This window comes from Nipponia nippon, unplaced genomic scaffold, assembly GCF_047370975.1.
Source record: "Nipponia nippon isolate SJK-2023a ecotype South Korea unplaced genomic scaffold, ASM4737097v1 scaffold_19, whole genome shotgun sequence".
Lineage (NCBI taxonomy): Eukaryota > Metazoa > Chordata > Aves > Pelecaniformes > Threskiornithidae > Nipponia > Nipponia nippon.
In genome coordinates, this window is record NW_028262335.1 from 3170225 (window position 1) to 3194007 (window position 23783).

General features: G+C 41.9%; 2 protein-coding genes across 2 annotated transcripts; both read right to left on the reverse strand.

Annotated features, from left to right (window-relative positions):
• Window positions 1–14624: 14624 nt before the first annotated feature.
• On the reverse strand, window positions 14625–17875 carry CFAP107 (cilia and flagella associated protein 107). The gene is made up of 4 exons (XM_009461040.2): window positions 17744–17875; window positions 16615–16728; window positions 15540–15717; window positions 14625–14911 (listed from the first exon to the last, which is right to left on the reverse strand). Exons 1-4 carry the CDS (start codon window positions 17840–17842, stop codon window positions 14625–14627), a joined length of 678 nt encoding a protein of 225 aa, XP_009459315.2. The 5' UTR covers window positions 17843–17875.
• A 379-nt stretch (window positions 17876–18254) lies between these two features.
• LOC104009014 (arylacetamide deacetylase-like 4) lies at window positions 18255–22700 on the reverse strand. The gene is made up of 4 exons (XM_087755434.1): window positions 22503–22700; window positions 20294–20510; window positions 20029–20092; window positions 18255–19328 (listed from the first exon to the last, which is right to left on the reverse strand). The coding sequence occupies exons 1-4, from the start codon at window positions 22668–22670 to the stop codon at window positions 18554–18556; spliced, it is 1224 nt and encodes a 407-aa protein (XP_087611560.1). The 5' UTR covers window positions 22671–22700; the 3' UTR covers window positions 18255–18553.
• Window positions 22701–23783: the final 1083 nt, after the last annotated feature.

Sequence of the window (23783 nt, forward strand, 5' to 3'; positions counted from 1 at the left end):
TTTACATTTCCAAGAGTAATATATGGTGAACTATATCAGTGTTCAAGAAATAACATCATAAAGGAAAGAAAGTATCGAGAAGCGTAAGAGATGTACTGGGATGGAGTACAGACTTTCTGACAGTATAGGGTTCCTTCGTCCCTATTAATTATACATGTGGAGCAACTTGTTAATGCATTTCTAAAGACATGTTGACACAAGCTCAGACCTCTGTCCTGGCAGGCAGTCTTTTGAATTAATTTAACCCCGGGATCAGAAGGAACGGGACAACGTAGTTGAAGGCATTTCTATAACAACCAAAGTAGTTTACTATCAACAAAACAGATTTCCTGGGTCTGTGCGAGAGAACAGGCAGTAATGGTACACCTTCATGGGGAGCTCATTATGAATAATTTCTGTAGAAGGCCCAGGCATTACATTTCAGGCTGATTGTCAATGGAATATGACCAGGTATCGTTCGCAATGTTATTTCTCTACCCCCATGCCCTCCAACAGTTTCAAAAATAATTATAAAAGTACTTTATTTTACAAATAAAGTACTTGAGTCATTCAGGAGTTGTGTTTATGGTAAAATATAATTGCTTATATTTAACAGCCAACAGAAATAGAAGCCAACAATTGATTATATTTGAACAGATTGCCTAATATATGCTACAGTATTCAAATCTTACCTAATTTTTTTAAGCAAATTTGACACTCTGTGCTTTGCAGGCACAAAACCCACAGAAAATTACTGTAATTACTGCTCATTTCCACAGTAGGGGAGGTGCAATGTTTGAAGTGCAGTTACGCTATGTGAAGTGACTGCATACGTAGTTTTGTGAGGTTTCCTTCTTTGTGCCATCTCAGAACCTCAAACCACACGCGCGTTCTTTACAGAAGAATGGAGAACAGTACAGCCTGAAGCTTCCATGGACCAAGTTGTGGCAATTTCTTGAGTCTATAGATAAATAAGGTCATAAAGAACACACACCTCAATGTGATATGAAGCTATTAGACGAGATGCAATCATTAGCTCACGAGATTTTTATTGTCTCTTTTTCAGAGTCACTTAGAAAATCAGACTTTCCACATAAAAAACTGGAGTGGTCTAAATTAAACAAAAAGCATTACTGGAAGAGACATCCACCCTGAGCGTCAAAATTATGACATTAGAAATACATTAGTTTGATTATTTTACATTGCTGATTCATTCACAGGGAAGTCCCCCCAGAGCATCTAAATATCACTGTGGGTGTCTCAGACAATTTATAAAATGAATTCTTGAAACAACCAAATGACTTAAGCAAACACTTGCTAAAGTAACTACTGATCCTGAGTGTGCAACTTGAGAAATCCCAAGGAACTTGACCTTAAAGTGCTGAACACCTGCTGGCTGGGAAATGCTAAAAATTGGAGGTGTCCAAATAACTTCAATATGTTTGAAAATCCTAAATCTTAAGTTTAGTGTTACCTCTTTACCTGAAGACCAGATCTCTTGTATAATATGAGTTCCTGGGGAGAAAAAAGTTTAAAAATGTAACCTGAGATATTATAGCCATTACTGATATTACGGCTTCGGATTTTGTTGGTTTAGTGAGTTTTTTCCTCTTCCTTTTCCTTCCCGTGCTGTTCAGAAATATCCTGAACAGCTATGAAGGTTAAAGCTTTATCCACCAAGATGTATCTTCTCCAGGCATGATGCATCTAATCCATAGCCCAAACAATCCTGCAGTATTAAGCCTGTAGTTTATGCTTGTTGCTAGAATTTATGGAATTGACAAGACTAATATTTTTTCCTCTATTTATTCAATAAAAATAGGCTTCTGGATAATCTTTAAGAGCAATCACATCAGTCAGTGACACTTGTCACTGCAAAAATCCACTCAAGTTTCTATCACTCAAGTTGGTTTGGTCAATCTAAGCTACATGATGGTTCTTTTTTCCCTGATTTGACACAACTGTGGAAATGACTGAAGAGTTTACTGGGTGTGTGACTTTATAGGAGAAAGAGTTTTGAGAAAAGCACTGTTTCAGCTGTGTGAGTGCAGGTGAGAATGCCCTTTAAAGGATGTTACTTATTGCTGCTTTAAAGCTCTGTTTGCAAATTCCGAATCTCTAAGCTTTTTATAGGAAAAGCTTAGGAAACTACTCACAAAAGCATTTGCAAAAAAGCAGAAAAGGAAAGGGATGGAAATATATTTTTAAAACCTAAACAACTAGTCAAGATGTGCTAACGGCCTGTGGGCATTGGGAATGATGTCCTTCTAGTGGAAATTAGTAGATGCCACGCTCCACAGAATGAGAGACAACAGGAGCAGATTTATCAGAGATTTCAGGTGGACTGGAAAAAAATGCAACATTATTACCCAGGCACTATCGCTGATGTTTAAACAGGCCCCCACACCATATACAGCAACTCTGCAGCTTCCTCCTTCAGACAGAGGCTGTACTTGGTTTTAAAGAGTTAATGTTCTCTTACCCTTCCTTTTTTTTCCCCTCTTTCTCTCTCTACTACTGGCTCAGAGCACTGGCTTTCATTTGAAGGGCACAGCATACTGAGTGATGTTCACATGATACCAATGACAGCAGCACGATAAGCCTATTTCTGACAGTGTGGCAAATTACTATTATGAAATCCCAGTACATTTGATTGCAGAGTGACTTTCAGAAGGGATCACACATAGGAAGGTTATGAGAGGCTCGGTGTTTACTGCAGTACTGCTGACATCCTGGGAAAAAATATCAAGAGCTCTTTAAATAAAAAAGCTTGGGAGATTCCCAGTTCATAAAACATTTGGCTGAGTATATCCAGCCAAGCGTTATTTTTCTCTAAAATGAGAGGAGAAAAAATTATCAGCAAAAATTCTTTAGGCTTTTTTTTTTTTTCCCCTTTGGTGACTCAGTGAAATGTGTTTGCTAGCAATTCGCTCAAAAGGGATCATCGGCTCGAGGGTGTCCTTCCCCTGTGACATGGCTCGCTTTGGGAGGTTACGGGCGTTCTGCCTCTCCAGAACTGCCTCCCCATTCCAGCCAAAGGTCAGGATCTCCTGTGTCTGTGCAGTGCCCAAAAGGAGAGCAAGATTCAAATAAAAAACAATGACAAAAGCAGAAGTGGGAGGAGAAATAGGCAATTTATGGGCTAAGAAAGCATGGAAGTTACCAGTAAAAGAAGCATACCTGCAAAATACAAAATAGCAGTAACCCACCTGCTGAATTATTGGCAGCGTCCATGGGCATGTAACAACATGGATATAAATCATCCCTGCCCCAAACACCTTCCTTTTAAACTTATTTGTGGAGTAACACAATCGGCAAAATAAAAAAGGGCAGGCGTTAAATGGCTCGGGTTTACAGCAGCATTTTTATGACACCAGTGGGCAGCAAGGTATTTTCATGGTGAAATAAGTTTTTGTTCAATTATCTAATAAATAGATAGGATTTTTATTTGTTTTTTCTAGTCTTTGTTGATAAAGTTTTTAGTTATGATAACCCAGGTGTATCTCTAATTGGTTTTCTTGCTTTTGTTAATTATAATACCAGCAAGTTGTGATTATTGTATTCATAAGCAATGTTCTGATTGCTTATCTTGGAGCCTGTGTATTCTCTTTCACGTAGAAGTAAGAGTACTGGGAAGCCTCAGCGTTCCTGTTAAATTTCAGTTCAAGCACATTCCGCCCCCCTAAATACAGACATATTGGTCTCTGCTACCTTTTAGCAGTGTTTTGGAGCACTTCATGCTGTATTATACCCAAAGTGGTACAGCAAAGAGCAGAGCTCAGCGTGCATACAAATCTGATGAGGATGATGAATTGGGGAAAAAAAAAAACCAAACGCAATACCCACCAAACCCACAAAAGCAAAACAGCCTCCCCAGTAAAAAATGTTTTTTTTTTTTTTTTTAAATGTCCCTGATTTGGACTTCTTACAGCTCTGAGACGTTGAGGCAAATAAGTTTTGTTTTAAGCAACTTTGTAATAAATATGTGCTCTAGATTTAGGAATTTTAACAATTTCTCTGCACTTCATTCAGTGAAGCAGCTACTTTATTAGCCTCGTCTGCCTTTGCTCAGGCAAACGTATTTGCCTAGGCAGGTAAAATTAGATGTGTGGCAAATTCGGATCTCTCTCTCTTTCTCTTCCTCCCTCCATCCCCCCTAATTGAGGAACTACTTAAATGTTGGCTGAAATACACCTGACCGCTCTCAGTACGGATGCAAAACAGAAAAGCCCCTGAAGTTTAGGTAGAGCCCCCGAGGTTTGTATGAGTTTTTTGAACAGCAAAGGAGTAAAATTTGTCTCCAAAAGCCCCCAAACACCTGTAATTTCTACTTCTTAGCACATTTTTAAGCTATGGCAAAACACGTCAATCAGTAGATCAGTATACAAAAGATGATGATTCCCTTTCCTGGTTACCTCCATTTTCTTGGCCAAGTAGAGCATTCACATGATGTTTATTTTCGGATACACACACAATACAATCTTGTTTGTCTGCTGGCTTGAATGTGACTATTCCGGTCTGCTTTGATGACTTTTCCCAGCTGAATTAGGGAATTGATCCCTTAGTTTAGTATGTGGAGACTTGCAGGCTTTTTGGTATTCCGCCTCTGTTGCAATACGAATATATTCAGCTGATGATGGAATATGGCTTCCACATGTAGGTGGCCACAGCCTGTCAGAGGTTTAAGCTGACCGACCAAATGTCTGAGAATAGATGTGTAGCATCAACAGCTGTCTTTTTTAAAGGTTATTTTTTAAAGGCACGTGTTCTTGGAATTTGTTTCCTGGGTGGCCTGTTGTGCTGTGCAGAGGCCAAGTCTTCAAATAACCTCTTCAAACATTTATTTTGCACTTTGCTGTAAGGTCTGAAGGCAATTGTCTCTGAAATCAAACTCAGGATGGCAAAAGCTTTGGTGCAAGTGAATGGATAGCTACTGCCTTTCCCTATCTGTGAAGGGGGAAGAAATGACAAGTCAGATATCTTTTTGAATCTCTAACAGATTTGGATAAATGAGACTTTTTATCTCTGACTTCAGTGGGGCCAGAATGTCACCTAAAAGTTTTTGGAGAAGTTGGTAATGCTGTATTGCTGTATACAAGCTGGGAGGATGAGTGCTATTACTATTTGCAGTGCTGAAAGACATACCGCTACTGCGGCTGCAGCGTTAACTAGCTTGGGTGCAAAGAAATTGTCTCATCACCGCTGCGCAGCGTGTGGCACAGGCTGCAAACCCCACCACAAGGCTGAGCTCCATGCGCTATAGCTAGACTGCCGCGGGTGCGCAGGTTTGCTACTGAAAAGTTGCTGTGTTCCGAACACTGAACTCGCATCAGTGACTTGTTTGTAGACCCACCCATGTCTACATCAATGCCAGCACGTGCTTTCTTGGATAATTAAACACCGATGAATTGCAGTCGGTACCTTTTGCTAAAACATCTTGTGATCATTTATGGGAAGTCCCGACGTTTTGAGAGGAGAAGAGGGTGCAGGGGGGATCCAGCTTTCACAATGGGACTCTTCCTCTGAAGCCAAAGGAGAAACCTTTGGTGGTGCTATGCAGCTACCTGCCACCAGAATGCGATCATGACAGTTCTTGGTTTCAAGGTTGAGGCTGGCTAACTGGATGGCGTGTGATTTAATCTGTAAAGAAAAAGGGGGGGAGGGAAGAATGTCCCCCAAAACTCTGAAGCGCAAGTGGACAAGCGGATGCAAGAAAAGGGAGATTGCTTGTGAATTATCATGGTCTAAAATTATTATCTAGAATTATTATCTAGAATAGAATTATTATCTAGAATTATTTGTAATCCCAAGAGTTGCAGCTCTAAGAATTAAGTCTTAACAACCTGACCATAAGTCTTTTACAGACAGTTGGAAATCTTTCCACTGTTTTCAGTTTACTTTGGACCATATTGTATGTAATGCATCTCATGCCGTAGAATTCCTAATTTCCCCCTGGAAATACAGTCTGGGTCCCTGCTGCGTTATATATATTATGAAGCCATTTCCAGCAGAGTTTAAGGACCTACACCGATAAATGCAAGTTTCGCAGCAAGTTTTTGCTTAGGTATTTCAACTTAGTTATACAGTGGCTGATATTACAGCAAATCTGCATATTTGCTGTAATAAATATATATTTATTTTATATAGGCAATTTGTTGTACTCCTGATGTAGGAATTCCATCAGCTGTGTGAAAATAAGGAAATAATTACTGTTGCAGAATTCTGAAGGGAAGACGATAATTACCAATGGTGGGTCTCCTTAAAATAGGCCTTAAAAATGGCTCAAAGTTTGCTATGACTCAGTATGTTTTAAGGAAAGAAAAATGTTATTTTAACTACAAAGCTGGCAAATTCTACCATTTTGATTCCACAGCAGTAATCTCTGTAAAAGACATGATTTAAAAGCTGCTATTTCTCACTGTCTGAAGCTAAATACACTTTTTTATTCTAACAAATCTGAATAAAATTAGAGCACTCTGAATAAATTCACCCTGCCTCTGCGCCTGCTGTCTTAGCTCGAGGCAGAAGCAGATGACTGTGATCTCTAAGACTGTCAAACTAGCACCATAAGCCAAAGCTACATTCACCTTAAAAAACCATGAAATTTATTCCAGCTTGCTAACAAGCCGGTCCATTATTTCAGGGTTTTGGTGCCAGTGTTCAGTTTTTTAAAAGGCCATCTGAAACCTCAGAGGCATTTTTGACATTTTCCCATTCAGGGGACTGGTATTTGGGGGCTTGAGAGTGCTTTGTTTGTGTTCAGATTTAAACTTTTAACACCTTAAATCTGTCACCAGTTCACTGGAGGATGCTATTTTGATTTTCCTCATTAGCAGTTCTGAAAAAAGGAAAAAAAATTAGAACATTTCTTATTTAATATTAATTGGAACATATTTTCCCCTGTAGCAGTTTGCTGATTATGAGATTTCAGTGCCGCTGACTGAGGTGGCTTTGCAAATAGTCCCTATAAATAGAAAATAAGAAGCTGTTTCTGTGAAATGACCAACTAGAGAAGAGACTCATTCATCAGAGAAACAGGTACAGACCAACAACCCTGCCTACCGCTGATCATGTAAACACAGGCTGACAATGCTGTCTGAACGGTCAACAACAGTTTGGGCTACGCTAGCATTTTGTAGGGAGAAAGTTTAGTCAAGTGTTTAAAATACGGAAATAAGGATCAAATGCCTGTTGTTTCTCCAGCTCTCCTGCTGACTAGCTGCAGGCAAATCACCTTGCCTCCTTGTAATTTAATCACCGACAAAGGGCCGGTTTCCGCCTCAAAACTGTGGGAGCAACATTTCTGGGATATAGCAATGTCTTCAAAAATTACATCATGGAGTGTGAAAGGTGAAAGTGGCCAGTGTGTAAAGCACACGAATTTGTGTGACCATGCAAATTGTTCATGTTAAAACACTGCAGGTCATTTTGGGCTGGCTTGCAGCAACGTTTGCTGTCTTCCATGTACCCTGTAGTAAGTGCATTGACTATTTCCAGAAAAAATATTATTCATGAAGGAGAGCGAGACCTCTTGCTACCTTGCCTATCAGCCATGTACCATTTAACAGCTACCTGTGCCAAGGTCTGCTTTTTGTGTTGATTGCATAAAATCAAGCACAGTTTACTTTCGACCCTGCTTTGGCCTCGTTTCTACTGTAGTAGAAATAAAGAATAGTGACAACGACACCTTTCATCTCCAGGGATTTCAAAACATTTGGAAAAGCTGCATCCTCGGAGCAGAGATGTGGCACTGTTTTAAGGAACACGTAGAAATTCCTTGCCCATAAGAAAGAGAGGGTACTCATTGCCCTTAAATTGAAGAGGGGCTCTAGGCCACTGGGGACTCTACCAGCTCTCAGCCGCCGGCAGTCCTTTGGTTGGCACTCGGGCTCCGCACGCTGCGCAGTCGGCGTCCGCAGACGGTCAGGTCGGGCTGTCACGGATCGCAGGCCAGGAGACAGCTCCTCATAAGCAACTGTTAGATGCCAGAGAACCCAAGGCACCGTGGTGCCGTCTTCAGGGAGCACTGGAACAGAGCAAATTCTGCCACCTGCTGCTTCCCTGCACATCTACAGTGCCCTTATTTTCAGTGTACGCTAAGCCTCGGTCTGCTCTAACCTGGCTGAGATTTTACTGAGATTGTGTTTACCAGTGCGATTGCTGTGTTTAAGCCTAAAACACTTGAGAGGCTAGATTAAGTGATTTGCTTTCAATATTTTTGAGTAACAGCAATAATGAAAAGTCTCCATGCGGTATGTAGTGATATACATGGTGAAGAAGGTCCACACCTGTTTTGCAAAAGCAAATACTCGGATTGTGCTAAGTATATATTTAAGAGTAAAATTACTGATAACACAAAATGTCAGGAATATTGAGGGAGAGTAGGCTGTCCAGTGAGAGCACTGACATAACTAAAGGTCCTTTCAAAGCTCACACATTTGAGGGAGCAGAAGAAAAATGCAGGCTTGCCTGTACAAACCAGTGGATTTTTATAGCATTCCTCTAGATATCTCAAAGTGAAGAGTTTAAATTAGAAAGCTGACTCTGTGGGCAGTTATCAGCAACCAGCGTGTGCAAAGCTGTAGCTTCTGTATCACTGCAGGAATTCAAAATTGCTTTATTTTTAATTTTAAAAATCCAAGATTTTTTCTTTGTTGGCTGCTAGGCTGAGACGCACAAGAAGCTTAGGCAATGCCTAGCCTCTAAGCCCCTTCTCCATAAGCGCTTTTCTCTCTGGTATGAGTGTTCCCCACCTTGAGGTGAATGAGGGAGGACAAGGCTATCAGCTTCTGTGCCAGCTGAAGCTGCCCAAGTGCTGATATAAAGGACGTTAGGGTTGCCGCAGCAGAATGTGGTTGTCTGGAACTTAAGGGAGACTTCGGCAGCATTCCCCTAGGAATCCTTAACGACGTCTCAGGCCAACCACTGTCAAGGACAAGGACTACCATCAGGTCAATGTTCTCTTTATATACAGTGCTAACTAAATTTAGTGTTAAATCTGCTGTGAAAATTTACAGCTTGTAATATTTACCTGACAGGCGTCCAGACCCTCTTGTCCAAATATACAGTTCCTTAAATTAGACATGAAATATGTCATGAGGCAGCAGCCTAAATTACATATTTACAGCACTGAAGCAGGTAAGTACATATTTAACCAGCCAGTCCTGAGTTCTTATTTTAAAAAAATGGACTGGTGTGTTCAATGTATTTTTTAAAATCCTGACAAGAGTATGTAAACAATCCTAGGCTTGGGAGCTCTCTGGGCCAGGGGCTGTCTTTGTGTTGTCTGTTTACCACCGAGTTCTGCACAATGAGGCTGGCGTCCTTAGGGGTTGTTGCACTTGAAAGAATAAAAGTATGTGACAATAAAGAGCAACTCCCTGTAAAATGACTGTGCCTAGAGATTTTTTCCTTCTTAGCAAACGTTATTGCCCCAAAACAACTAGTATATTATTTATATAACCATTTCCTTATGGGTCATTGTTGAATAGAACTCGGGTCCTTCAGTACCCGGAGCGAATGTCCCCATCACTGCAACTACAAAATTATTTCCTTTATACGCTGTCAGGACGGAGTTCTCTATGCCAACCAGCTTAGGAGCTACCTCACAGTTACATACAGAAAAGTATAATTCTATTCTACGGCAGTTCTTCAATATCCCAGACTTACTCCTTTGTGAAGTAATTCCCACAAATAGCCTTTTGAACTTGTGTAGATTTTAAATCATAAGAAAACAAGACCCAAAAAAAGAACCAAGGGAATGTCTTCATTAGAGACAGCTTATAGCACAAATCAGGTTCATGACGTGCTGCTGCGTTTTTGTTGCTTATAGCTGCTCTTGAAGACAAGTGGCTCCTTTGGAATGTGAACGTGGAGCATAGATTAAGTAAGAGGTTTCTGCAAAGAATGTGTCACGTTTGGGGAAGGTTATGCACTCTTCATTCGGGTGAGTAAGCAGGGCCTAACCCTGCGTAATGGTTAGCTTCGTCTTACTCAAGTCAGTGGGACTGTGCCCCTACGTGGTCCTCTGTGCCACTTTTAAGAGCTATGTGCTAGAGCACTTTGTTCAGGTGTTTGCTTTGTTTGATGAAAACCTTGATGGGAGCTGTAGTTCCAGCTAATGTGGAACAGTATTTCTATGAGGAAAGCCACGCTGTCTAGAAAAGAAGGACCAAATATGAATTCTTTTTAAAAGCTAGTAAATTAATTCTTTTCCTGATGTGATGCAACCCCATATGGCAGCAAGATTATTTTCATAGGTGTATTGCAAATGAAATCTCTTTAGACTGCTTAGACTTACAAGGGAAAAAAGTGATCAATGGCATGGTTTTAAGATGGTGCCTTTGAAGAGCTGATCAGTTCAGCTCGGTTCAACAAGCAGTATGAAAATTTTAAAAAGGAAAAGGCTAGTTACTAATGACAGTTTGATGTTTTCATCACCAGTATGAAAAATACTTGTTTAAATATAAAAGAAGCTTTGCCAGATATGCGTGCCTTGTGTAACCGCCATCAAAGAAAGCTTTTTTATATTCTTACGGGCGCAGGGTGAGTCTGAATCCCAGTCCCAGGAGCTATACGTGCTTAAAGGTAGTGTTCAAAGAAATCAGTGCAGTGGAATGTGCAGATTTGGAGGACAGGACTTGGCAGCCATTGTGTCCCTGTTAGGCAGTGCTCAAATTCAGACTGCTGAAGCTGTTTTACCAGTTAACTGACTCGGATAGCTCTTTTTAAGCACCTTCCAAGCAATATTTATAACTTTCTGAAAGAGGCCTCCTGACCACGCGAACAACCTCTTGTCAACAGCTTGTTTCTCTTCCCCTTGAAACCCTGCCATTTAGTCTCTGTGACCACCCTCGCTTCACAGCTGGCATCCACAGTCCCCAATTATTGCAGAACTTGCCAGCCAGAATCAGTGTTCCTTGTCTGAGTCCCAACCCTGACTGCGATTCTCAGTCCAAAGAATCTATCTTCTTGTTTATGCAGCTCATCTAGGCTGACATCGGTCTCCTTCAAGGCAAGAAATACGCTTGCTTTGAGAGATGTGCATCAATTCTAACTACCACTTTGTCTCTTTAATGTCACAGAAGTTCAAATATGAGGCTGATTTCATGCAATCAAGGCTGTCTAGAATGTTTTCATAACAGAGAGTTGTATCAAAACATCTATTTGCTCCATGAAAAATTGAAGAGACCGGTGCACTCTTGCTTTCCGGTCACAAGTGACCACAAGGCCCTGAGACTAAAAAAAAGTTTCTCAAAAAAAGCTTGGATAAATCTGGCACCTCAGCAAAACGTTGTCCTTTGCATATTATAATGATTCCTAGGAGTCCCAGAGTGCTTGTTGTACGTGAATTAATTATGCCTCACAACATCAGAGTGTACCAGAATGAACATTACCTATTTACTTGTCTGATAGAAAGGTACTTAAGTTCTGAACTGGATCCATATTTCAGAGGTCTCCAAGTTCAAGAGTTTTTATCACCAGGTCTGTATTTCAAGTTGATCTCTTTTCTTTATAAGGTTATGCTGTTTTCATCATTAATGTCCCCTTTTCCTGAAAAGCGTACGTCTTCATAGCGTAACCCAGCGTTTCTGTTGTATATTTTCATTAGCTGGCTGCATTTTATATTTACTAGTAAATGGATTTCTGAGTTATTGCAAATTTTTTAGTGATGTAGTTTCAGATTTTCTCACCTCTTTTCCACGGTAGCTGCAAACATCTTAATTGTTTCAGTTTTTACCTGTTCTTGAAGCACCGGCAAAATGACCTCTGTTTTAGTGGTTTTATCTTGAATGAAAGTTCTTGTAATTTCTGAAGATTCGAGGGAGTTGGGAAATGTATTTGTGTTAGACGTAACAAGGATATTTATTATTAAAGGAATCTGTAGCACAGCAATATTGTAACTGATTAAACAGCACTTTGTCTCAGCAAGAATTATTGTCTATAAACTATACGTGTAGGTATCCTTCATTTTCATCTGCCATTCCTACTTCAACGTACTTCTGCCAAATGCAGTACAGTACTTGGAAAAAATTGTGTATATGCTTACCTCTGCCTATGGGCGTTAAAACAGATGTACAGGATCAGAACCTGGGATTATGACCTAATCAAAGTGGTCAGCAAGAAAATATAAATGAGGTATTCTCGGTGCAGCTGTGTGTTTGCAGCGTTGCTTTCAGCAGTGGCTCAACCTTACAGTTTTGGGGGGTTCTGTCTGGAATGATCTAGGTCAACTACATTTTGTAGGAAAAAAAGATGGAAAAAACCTTGATTATCAGTGCTATTCTGTCTGAAATTTCATCTCGAAGAATATCTGAGCAATGTGTTCGAGATAAAGATACGTTCATTCCATTTTTGTTACTGGCTGGTTGGTGTTTGATTCCACCTTTACTGAACTCAGATCAAGAGATGGAGAAGCCTTGACTCTTTTTGTCATGAGTTCAGCTTGAGGCTTGAGGCACCAAAAAGCTAGCTAGATATCGGTGATGCATATTTAGTATTGCTGAAGTGAAAACAGCTAATCAGTTAAAGAGTTCAAAGCAGATATTTTGCTACCGGGTGTTATTAATCACAACTGACATGTCTCGTAGAGTTGTGCATTTTTCTATTTGAGAACCTCTCTATCAAAATGCATTTCACCCAGTTAGCTAGCGTGCTTGCTTTGGTTCCTCTGGGTGTCGTAGTCATGTATTTCACTTGTAGATGGCTCAGTAGCTGAACAGATGAGCCCTGTGCTCGGGGAGCCCTGCCCAGTCAGCTTACGGATTTGGAATTAATGTTTTCATACACATTTCATAGGTGGTACTTGTGCGTCTCAGTAATTCCCTGTACATCAAGCTGGCTGTTTCTTTCCATATATGAGCTTTGGTTTTAGAAGCACAGTAGATAATAACCATAAATGTTTCATTTACTATAAATATTTAATAATTATGAATGATTGATAACCAGATTTTTAAGCAAACTGATAGAGTTGTGTGAAATGAAGACTACCTTTGTATAATTGTCTAAGCTGTATTCTAAATATTATATGGGCTTTGTTGTGCTATTAAGATGCATGCCTGATTGGTATTTTCATTAAAAATATTAGCATATGGGTAACAAACAGAAAAATACACTTTTTAGAGTCGTATTGGCAATAAAATTAATCTGGTTGGACTTCCTTGTGGATACAAGAATTTCTGTATCTGCCAATTTTCATTCCATTGTAAGGCATGCCTTCTTTATGGATTATTTTAAAGATGTTTTTTCAAGAGAATGTGGTTTTTATAACACAGCGCTAATAGCTGGCTGTGTTCCAGTGAGTACTTTTACCTAGTTTGCGTTCAATTTTTTCTAATTGCCTTTGATCTCCCTGGGGCTTTGAAGCCAAAAAAACCCTGTATAATGCCTATCTAATTATCAGGGCTCTTGCATCTCTAAAAGATTTTAATAACAATGCTGCTTTCTGATTTGTGCAACCAGCTGAGGGGCTGCATACTTCTCCTGCAGACGTTTTGGGATGTCTCACAGATGAGGGAAGAATCACTTTGGTAATACATGCCACTGTTGCTCTACACACACGTCTGAATCGTCAATGTCCTTCAGTTGAAAATCCAACCTTGAAAAAGCAAACCTAAATCACAGTGAATAAAACGTTGCAGAGGTAAAACTGTATAGAGACCACGGCCAGAGGCTTGTCCATGCCAAGACTAAGGTTGTTATCTTGTGCTTTATCTTGTTCCTAAAAATAATTATATTATTGCTAATCTTGAGCAAAATTGATGAAGATATAAATATGCATTGAATTAATTCCAGATATATTTAATATGTGCCTTTAACTTGCTGCAGGTTCATTGTTGAGCCTCAGACCAGTGGGAGCTGAACGTAGCAAATATGTCCTGTGGACCAAATGTCATTTTAAATGCAGAAGTTGCACACCAGTGCAATAAGAATTTGGACTTCTGTGCTTTTTTGGACTTGTCAGCGCTTCTTACGTAGGTCATTCACATGCTTTCTCAACTGAGTAAAGTATCAGGGTGGCCTATCCAGCAGTATAAAAGCCACCTACAGCTATTTCTCCTAGGTTTACTGTTTGGTAATGTAAGGTCAGCTAATGTAGTTCACTTGCAGCTTATCTACCATTAAGAGCCATTCAGTATGTAAAGCCAAGGGCAATCAAGGTCTGCGTGTTTACTGCATTGGGAGAAACCTTGGTTCACCTTGTGCTTAGATATGCAGCCATTTCATATGTTTACTTTATTCTTGGATGTTTCAGACATATTGTGGAATAACGCAAGTTTCTTTTCTCCTCTTTCTTTAAAGAAATGTATAGCAAGCTGTGTAAAAATGAAAGAACAACTAAGGACAAAGCAATTAAGAGATTTACATCCTTTCAGGTTCAATCCCACCCTGAATTTTTTTTTCTTACTGCAACTATTCATTGACTAGAAACCAACAGATGAAAATTATGTTTTCAGTGATTTAATATCTTCTGACATATTCCCAGCCATCTGCAGGTCAGAACGTAACCCAGCAACTTGTTCTAGCTAGTAGACAGCCCTCCGCCTAGATAACCTAATTCTCATTCCTTCCGCATGGAACAGATCACTCTTACGTACATGAGCAACAAGCTGTATTAAGTAGTGCTTAAGATCACCCTAAGCAGTTTACACAGAGGCGTCCGTTGCTTTTCTGTCTCTCACCAGTTGGCCGATGGCTTGCAGATATTTCTGAGCCCCTTTGTAGTCCAGGATTCTATTAACGTTTTGGGGAAGATGTCCCTGGTGGGAAGGGAGGCCATGAATTCTAGCTGGTTGTCTCAGCTGACGAGTAGCAAAAGCAGAAATCAATGGGCTTCCATAGGAAACGGTGTAGACACTTTTCATCACTCCAGCTTCTTTCTTGTGCCATTTTTTCATCAGGTGATCAAGAAGGCCATAGTTGGTGGGTGGTTCTGAGACAGAAAATGATTAAATGTTAGAAATGATAGAATTAAATTTTTGGTCCTGGTGTTTTTACTCCACAGTTGTCACAGGGAATATTTGTGCTATTTGACAGCAGATTAAGGACAAAACAGATCTTTTTGTTCCCAGGGCATGTGTGTCTACCCTCTGGCTGGAAGGGAGAGTCACTGTTAGGTATCAGTAGGGCAGCAGTAATGGTATATATGTAAGGAGTCCTGATTCTTCATAGTCTGTCTGGTAGATATTTAAAAAGTTAGGAGAGCTGTACATGTCACTAGAATTCAGAAACATATCAATGCTCCGTGAATTCTCCTGCTAGTTGTATCTCACAGCTCTCCTTGTTTGCAGCTGATGTCTTGCATTATTGCATAGGGGAGAGAAATCTATTGATTGACGCTACCCTTCACTGCTTCCTGTGGTGATTAAGTATTGTTGTACGGATAACATTTCCACTTCATCAATCAGAAAAATAAGCTACCGACTGGGTAAGAAAGCAGCCAAAAGTCACCGCAAGATCCGTTTTCAGAATTAAAACAGAAGGAGGTTCCTGGTTCTAAGTCTGTGTATTGACCACTGCACCGTGTTCCTTCTGATCGAATTAATAATGCCAAAAACTACCAAGAATGGGGAAATCTGATTTCTGAGGAATCCAGGCAAACTTGCGTCCATTCCAGCTGCGGCAGGGAGGCAGCACAGGGTTGTAACCGTGTCTATTGTATTTATCGTCATACTCCGATACTAAATTTCGGCTTCGTGGTTCGTCATGATGGGTGAAGAAGTGTTGCATTGGCAGGCCCTGAAACGAGATGTACATGAAACCATGCCATTTGTCTTTGTACATAGCATTCAGATGGCTTTGCAAGCTTTTGAGTCAGACTGTACTACCAGTGGTAGCACAAAATTTTGTCAGTACTTATATTACTTTTACGTAGAATTTAATCCCTGAAAATAAGGGCATTTGCATTTCAAGTAAAGTAAATTTCCAGTTAAATTAAGCAACTACACCTGTATGTCATGAGATCTGATTAGTCTGATTTCAGGACATGCATCATGGATTTGCAGATACATTTAAGAAGCCTGCAAATGAAAAGCTGATTGTCTTGTGCTGCTTAAGTGTTTCATTGTGCGCCAGCATTACGTATACTACCTTCCAACTGTCCGTCAGGAGAGAACGATAAGAATCTTTGGGGGTGGAGAGGCACTTTGGAGAAAGGGACATTCTAGCAGATGTTACTTGTGGGGAAAGTATTGTTGTGAAAGATCTGGGACTCATTTAAGTGCAGTTTGTTCCTATGAATCGGAGGTGTGCTGATGAAAATAATCCTCTTTTACCAGCAAGCTCATTTTATAGCCCATGGAATGTCCTGCAGACACAATACCCGCTCCTAGCTGGTAGTAACACGCTGATTTTCTTCATGTGCCCTGGTCACTCCCTGGGGCAGAGACTGGGAAAAAAAGAGAGAGTACCAAGAAGTATGTGCTGTTTGTCTACCTCTGAAAGGCATCCTACTTCAATCAAATACCCAGGGGACTGGGTAAAAAAATCCCGTAAACTGGCCACAGAGCTGCAGTGCCTTCTTTTACACATACAGTTGTTTAAGGATATAAAATATGATTCAAGTATTAGTCAAAGATCATCGCTGTTGGGACTGTTGGCACACACAGCCCTACATGTGAAATTTCTTTTACTTACCTCACATTTCTCCATCATGGCTCTCCTTAGTGTTTGGTCCGGTTTGTGATCTGGGAAGCAAATGAAGTCTGTTCTGTATATGCTGCTGCCGAGTTTCCCAGCGTCTTTTGTAAACTGGAGAGATATACAACACTCAGTATAGCTAAGGCAATCTGATAATTACAGAAGCTCTGTTCCAGGGCTGCTTTCTTCATCTACACGTTTAAAAAGCACTTATTTGTAAAGATGTCTGTGCTCTGTACTTTGACTCAGACGATAAAGTCGGCTGCTATAATCAGCCATTGTAAAATTCTGGATTGATTCCTTGGTGTAAATATAAGATTCTCTACAGCCCTTGAAAAATTATTCATGGTTTGGTGTTAAATACTTTCACCTGCCATGTAAACTAGCATCTGAAAAGGACAAATGCACCCTTTTTTTTTTGTGCCTTTGTTCCTACTTCTGCCGCAGCAGGCCAGTCTCTGCAATATAGTCTAGCATTTTGCTCCAGCAAAAAAAAAAAAAAGAAATCTAAAGGAAGTAATTTTAGCAGAGTCAGGAGGATTTGCCCTAACAGCTCCAATATTGAACCTAACTGGCATGTTTTGACAAAGTTAAATGTCTAATGATAAAACTTTGCTTGGCTTTCAAGCAGGGCATGCAATCTGTAGAGCAGCTCTGCTAGCAAAGATGCTCTTGTTTATACAAGCAAATGAAACCAATACCCAAATTATTAAAGATCCTCTGGTATGAGTAAGAATAAGTATTAACTTAGGGAAGGGTTAATGAAGCCTCTTTTGTATAATGTTGGTATATATTATTGTTTATATTGTTGTAGAGTTGCATGTAAGCTGTACAGCAAGTCTGAGGGATTGCCATAAAAAGGGCTATAGCATTTTTAAGTGGCTAAAGTTATGCCCAGCGTGAACCACACAATATAACCCACGCTCAGGCATTGCTTCTGTGCTGCCTTAGCGAGAAGAATGGCAGATCATAAAGAAAATGAATTAATGCAGGCCAAGCAAGATGCTTATCCTTCTCCCTTTTATTACCCTTCCGAGATGAGCCTGGACTCTAGCTCACGACTCCCCCCACAGCATTGGTTCTGACCCACTCTGCCCCTGCTCTCACGCTTCCTTCCTGATCTTACCCTGTTCCTCTCATCCAGCCAGTTTCCAATGAGAACTTTAGGAGAGTATTTGGGTTCAATTTTCCAACAATCCTGTCCATCTTTTTGCGATGCAAACATATTTCTTTGCCTCACCAGCACTGCCTTCCCTGGTTGTTGGAACTGTTCTTCAGGTTTTGTGGGTGAAAGATTACTCAGCGGTCCAGTGCTAAAACTAGGGCAGAAAGGGGCTGCGCTTCTGCCTGCCTGCGTGCTGAGCAACGTGGGTGATGTGTGGAGCTGCTCGGCTGTAGAACCATTTGTGTTTGTTACCCCCGCGGTGACTGTCGTTCCGGTAACCACGTTCTAGGCTGCATCGTATTTACTGTTGAGCAACAGAGTGGCTCCTAACCCTCTAAAGTCAGCTGTTTGGTTTTTTTCTCTAACAGAGTTCAGAATCAGAACACAGAGTACGTCTCAAAACATTGTGGTGTAAGTGACGTACTCCTCTATACCAACACACCACACATACCTGCACGACACAGAGTCTCTCTTCATAGACAGACACATTTTATTTTAAACAAGTGGGACAAACCAGCATGTCCATTCAAAATAATGATGTTCTTTATTGTCCTAGCTAAAGATAAGGGCTTGCAGCATGGTACAAGCTTGTATAAGGTTTGCCTTATATTCCATGTTCCAACTAATAGCTGGAATGAGGTTCTGATAAGCCTTGTTTATCATCATTAATGGCTGCCCTTGATTGACTACCCATGACCTGATATTAAATATCCTAAAAAGATATTTTCCTAGGTTGAGGCATGAACAGACTCGTGGAATCTAAGACATTTACTATAAGCTTTTTAGAAAGTTAACAACACTGTCCAATCCCCTTTTCCCAGCTGGAAATGAGAAACCACAATAATCATATAGGCTTATGATTCCATGGAATCCATCCTCCAGGTGGTACCAGGTCACTCGAACACCGTTGTCCTCCAATCTCTTCTTGTAAAGCAAGCCGTCGTCCCTCAGCACATCGTACTCACAAGTCAAGATGAAAGATTCGGGCAGCTGGTGAACAATAGCATCTTCGGCTAACAGCGGGCACAGGTTGGGCTCACAGAATCTTTTCACTGTCTCATAAACTTCAGCTATAAAATCTGTGGGTGTAAGTGGCTTCACACCTCTGACCTTAAATTTTTCGGGGATGTTATCCGGACTCACCCATTTCCTGTACTTCAGCCTCATATCTGGAGGAATATGAGAGCCCTCCAAGACCTCTTGCATATGCAGTGCATGCCCATTTAGGTACTGCAAAGCAAAGAAAGCGGCACGTTCTCGGAATAAGAGAGGGACTCCTCGATTTTGATGATAGGATGGTAAGTTGAAGTCCAGTGCCTGAAGGCCTGGGTAGATCAAGATCTGAGCACGTAGTCTGGGGAGGTCTGATCTACCTGCGAGGGTCTGGCTAACAGCAGCTGCTAGATTGCCCCCAGCGCTGTCCCCGCAGACAATTACATTGGCAGGATCCACGCCGTAATGCTCGATATTCTTCATAAAGTGTATGGTAGCATTAAGACAGTCTTCATACGCAGCGGGGTATTTGTGTTCAGGAGCCAAACGATACCTAATGCACAAAAAGAAACAAGTATAAGAGAAGGAGATGTCATTAGTATTAATCAGGAAATGGTATCCTATGCTCTCTTCCAGCCCTGTCATTTTGGGATGGTTTTCCTCCAGGTCAGGATATTCATTACCTCCTAAGCAGGCATTCCTCAGTTAGTGATTGCGGATAAGCTGTAAATTGTGTATTCAATCACAAGGAGTCAGTAAAGTCGGACTGCCTTCTGAGTAAGAGTCTGACCGAGACTTTGTACATTTGGTAGTCATGCTGAAAACTCCCTGTGTATTCTTGACAAGGTAATTTAATAATTCTGTCCCTCTGCTTCCTGTGTGTAAAATGGGAGTAATACAGTGCGATTATTCTTCTCTTTTTCTGTAAATCCCAATAGTTTGGAGCATCTTATTACATGTTCATATGCTCAGCACAAGGAAGACTTCTTTTACCCAAGTAAGTTTTTGATTGGCTTTTATAGATTTTCGTAGTGTGCCAAATATTTCCATTTGGGTCTTTTCTGAATATGTCGGGGCATGAACAGTTAAGAGCTGTGAAATCTCCATTATCACTATTTGTCTCTTTATGGACTTCGCTGAATTCTATAGAAATTTCTCTGCCAAAAAGAACATCTCCAAAACCAGCGCAGCTCTGCTGTGGCACCACAGCAACAATAATCCCCAAACAATAGAACTGGGTAGGGGTCACTTACTGAACAGATACAACTACCGATTCACTTTCTCTGGATAGGTAGCGGCACACTTTTTCATAGGTATCTGGAAAAGAAATATTTTCATTAGTGCTTTGCTATTGCCCTCATCTTTGAGACAGCTAGGGAATGTTCATTCCAGAAAGACATGTATTTGTCTTCAGACTTCCTCCCAAACCATATATTGAAATCTCGTCTTATTTCAATTTTATAAAAAGATGAGAATGTTCTTTCTATGTTACTATAATTCCTCCAGCAAATATCTTACCAAGACTTCCAAATACCCAGCCTCCTCCATGAAAGAAGATGATGCCTCTCCTTCGCCCATCAGAGGTAGCTTTAGGCTGATAAACCCTCACAGGTACTTTGTTGAACTGCAGGTCCTGGATAAAGAGCTTTGGATCCACTCCTAGTTTCCGTCCCTGTCGCACGTATCGGCCAAAAGTGATTTGACTGCAAAGTCCAGTCTTCTCCAAAATCTTTCCCTGTTAAAGGTAAAAGAAATTAAGGCTTCTTTAAAAATCTTGAGTTAGCTAAGGTATAAAAACTCTGCATCATACTTACATTGAACTGTATTCGAGGGAAATTTTAAAGAAACACAAAGCTTACAAAAAAAACCCCCACGTGGTAATGTTGTAAAATATGAATGCACTATAAGAAGATATAATAATAACAGCACAAGAAGCTAGAATAACTACCGTGAGGACTGTTCACAGAGGAGGATAACGGCCGTTCAAGCGTCTCCCAAGCCCTCTCTAAATGGCTTCCTCTATACTAGGTACTGACAGGAGAGTTCCTTCTGCTAGCTTGGGTCGCCCTTGGCTTTTGCCTTAATAGACTCGTGGAAAGCAGTGAGAAAAGTAACTCCACAGTTGGTTTTCTTAATAGGAATGCCCAGTCCTAAGAAAGTGAGAGATTCTAGGACAGAGTCAGAAAACGGTATTTGTTTTAAGTTTGCCTAGGTTAGTTCTACCAAACAGGAGAAGTTCTACCGTTTATTGTACCGGCTGGAATCTGGAGAATCAGATTGAAAAATCTAGGCTTCACATACAGCAATTTGACCCCTGTTGTCTGATAAAAATAAAGGTCTCTGATTCAAGAAAAACAATTTTCCTAAGCTCTCACAGCCTACAGACTGTAAAAAATTTACTTCCATTACTCAAATCCAGTGTCGTTCTAATATTACATCAGAAATTTTATATAGGCCATCCAAATTGGCTGTCTCGGAGTATACATTTTAATTGTCAGTATTGTCTTGCACACCTTTGTGCTCATTCTTACGTCATTTATACTTGATAACAACAATTAAATGTTGTTTATAGAAACAGCAATAAAAGCTTTAATAGTTCTTCATTGCATAAACTCATAGTCCTGAATAGACCATAAAACTCAGTGAATTTGGAAATCTTAACTGCTGAGTTGTGTTGTGCGAGTTAATTACTGCTTTTTATTTGCACAACAGATTTACTGAGCAAAATCAAAAAGCTTCCTTTCCCAATGCTCTTGCAATGATCTTGCAAGCTAGAATATAAATCTGATGTAATAAGCGAACAAACAAAAAGTTGGGAACCAAATTAATTAATGGAATCAAACAAATAAACTGTTACAGTTCAGTTAACTAAACGATCCCAATTTTAAATGCCCAATGAGAGTCTTCATCCATTCCCTTCTTGCCACCGGCTAGTGGGATTCAGGAGAGCTGGGTAGCTTTGTCAGTAAATTTCAAGAGGATGTAAATGGTGTAAGAAACAGTGTGGAGGAAAACAAGGTCTGTGTGATGGCAAAGGCGATGTTGTGGCTAAAGGAGTGAAGGAGAAAATTGAAGATTTAAAAAAATTAAACGATACAGCAAGTGACAGAGGAAGAGTTTAGGAGAGCTCTAATGCCGTTTATGCAATGCTGTAAAAGGGAGTCCAGGGATTAAGTAAAGCAGCCCTAACCGGATTTTGTGCCATAAATGTCAGCCGTGGCAGGAGCAGTTGAAGGGCTGTAGTTTTCCTTGTGCAAGGTGACTTCGCCTAGGGCTGAGGGCAGTTATCAGACAAAACACCAGCTCAGCTCTGAATTCGAGCTAAATCAACACAATTCGGCAAGTTCGGCAATCTCTGCTAACGAGCCCCCCTAGCCATGCTACTTCTGAACGTGAAATGGGTTTTGCCCATGACATGAGCAGCGTCCCGACGCAGGGTGCTCCTCCGCATCGCCCTCCCCACGATGCGGAGCCGCAAGCATCCCATGAGGGCGGCAGGGGCATGCGGATCGTAATCCAGGCTCCTTCGGGGTTCCTTTGCCTCCTAGCGCAGCCCGGGGGCCGGGGCTTGCCCGGGCCGCCCCGGGGTTCCTGCAGCCCGCGGCGGCGGCGGCCCACCCTCGCCGCGGGGAACCCCGGCCCCGCGAAACCCGGCGGCCCCCCCGGCTCGGGTGGAAACGCTCCCCCGTCCCCCGAAAGGGCAAGCGCGGCGGAGGGCGCGACTCACCAGGGTCGCCGTGCCGAGGAGGACGGCCAGGACCAGGCGCAGCTTGGCGGGCTGGTTCACCCCGGGCGGGATGTCGTAGCCGGGGAGGCCGAGGAGCACCGCGGCCAGCGCCACCGCCAGCGCCGCCAGGGGCAGGAGCAGCAGCAGCAGCGCCGGCAGCAGCGCCATGGCCCGGCGGCGGCCCCGCGGGGCTCCCCGGCCCGCGGCGGGGCCCGGTAGCGGCCGCCCGGCCCCCTCCGCGCCGCCACCGCGGCCCGGGCCGGCGGCGTCACGGGCCGTTTGTGACAGCTCTGCAAAGCCGCCGCCGGGGTCATGGTGCGGGCGGCCAGCGAGCACCGGGGGGAGGCCGCGCCGCCGGCCTGAGGCGCGCTGTAATCTCGGTTCAAGGAGGCAGAGCCTGACCCGTGCGCGCTGCGGAAAGGCGCCCGTCGCCGCGTCCCGCCGAGGGGTGCAGGACCGGGCTCTGCGGCTGGCACCGCCGTTTCAAAAGAGCCGGGACATCTGCAGCCCCCGTGGGCTGCAGGGCACCTGCGCTCCCGAGGGATCCATCCTCAGGCGGCCGGGAGTATGGCGCTTGCCCTCAGATTCAGGGATTCTTTGTCTAAAGAGCCTGCAGGAAGCTAAAGGAAGGGCTGCCTTTGCACTGCGAAATCTGAATGGAAGGCAGCATTTCTTTTTGTAAAAATTTCTGATTTCCTCAGTCTTGGGACTTTTTTTTTTCCTTAGGATTTTCATTTCCTCAGTCTTACTATTTTGAGTATGCTCACTACTGTTTTTCCTTCTTTCATCAGCAGGGTATAATGAAGCATCATGTCAAGGCATACAGTGCCTTGTCCTGTAAAGAAAACTCAAAACATGCAGAAACATCACAGCACAAATTCTAAAAAAATAATACCGGGGAACCACTCTCTGAAAGAACATGAAAACATTTTGGTTCATATTTTCTGTCCTTTAAGCTAAACCTTCCAGAGTACACAGATCAAGAGCCCAGTTCACTGATCCTTTCTGTCTTTCTAAAACCTGATGTAGGTGTTCCCTCTCAACCAGTATCTCTTGCCCTGAGCTTCAGTCGGCATAAAGGAGACATCCCAAAATTAAATAGGAGTTTGCAGAGCTACGGTTATTTCAAAGTCAGGGCAGCCCTTACTTGCTTCCAGCAAGGTGTCCCCAGTTAACTCAGGCCTCGTACTGCTGCTCTTGCAATTTGGTTCTGCCATGCCCACTGAAGAGACGTTCAGTCTCCTCACTGAGACCTTAATCTCTGCCTCTTTTTTCCAGAGC

What these genes read in the sequence shown, in the direction of transcription:
- CFAP107 (XM_009461040.2), bottom strand. Translation starts at nt 17,842, where the DNA reads ATGTTTGCATCGCAAAAAGATGGACAGGATTGTTGGAAAATTGAACCC. An exon ending in CCATGATGGAGAAATGTGAG is followed by an intron (nt 15,718 to 16,614) that starts GTAAGTAAAAGA and finishes ATCTCGTTTCAG; the next exon opens with GGCCTGCCAATGCAACACTT. An exon ending in ATCAGATTTCCCCATTCTTG is followed by an intron (nt 14,912 to 15,539) that starts GTAGTTTTTGGC and finishes TTTCTGTCTCAG; the next exon opens with AACCACCCACCAACTATGGC.
- LOC104009014 (XM_087755434.1), bottom strand. Translation starts at nt 22,670, where the DNA reads ATGGCGCTGCTGCCGGCGCTGCTGCTGCTGCTCCTGCCCCTGGCGGCG. An exon ending in TCCTCGGCACGGCGACCCTG is followed by an intron (nt 20,511 to 22,502) that starts GTGAGTCGCGCC and finishes TACCTTTAACAG; the next exon opens with GGAAAGATTTTGGAGAAGAC. An exon ending in CTGGGTATTTGGAAGTCTTG is followed by an intron (nt 20,093 to 20,293) that starts GTAAGATATTTG and finishes TTTCTTTTCCAG; the next exon opens with ATACCTATGAAAAAGTGTGC.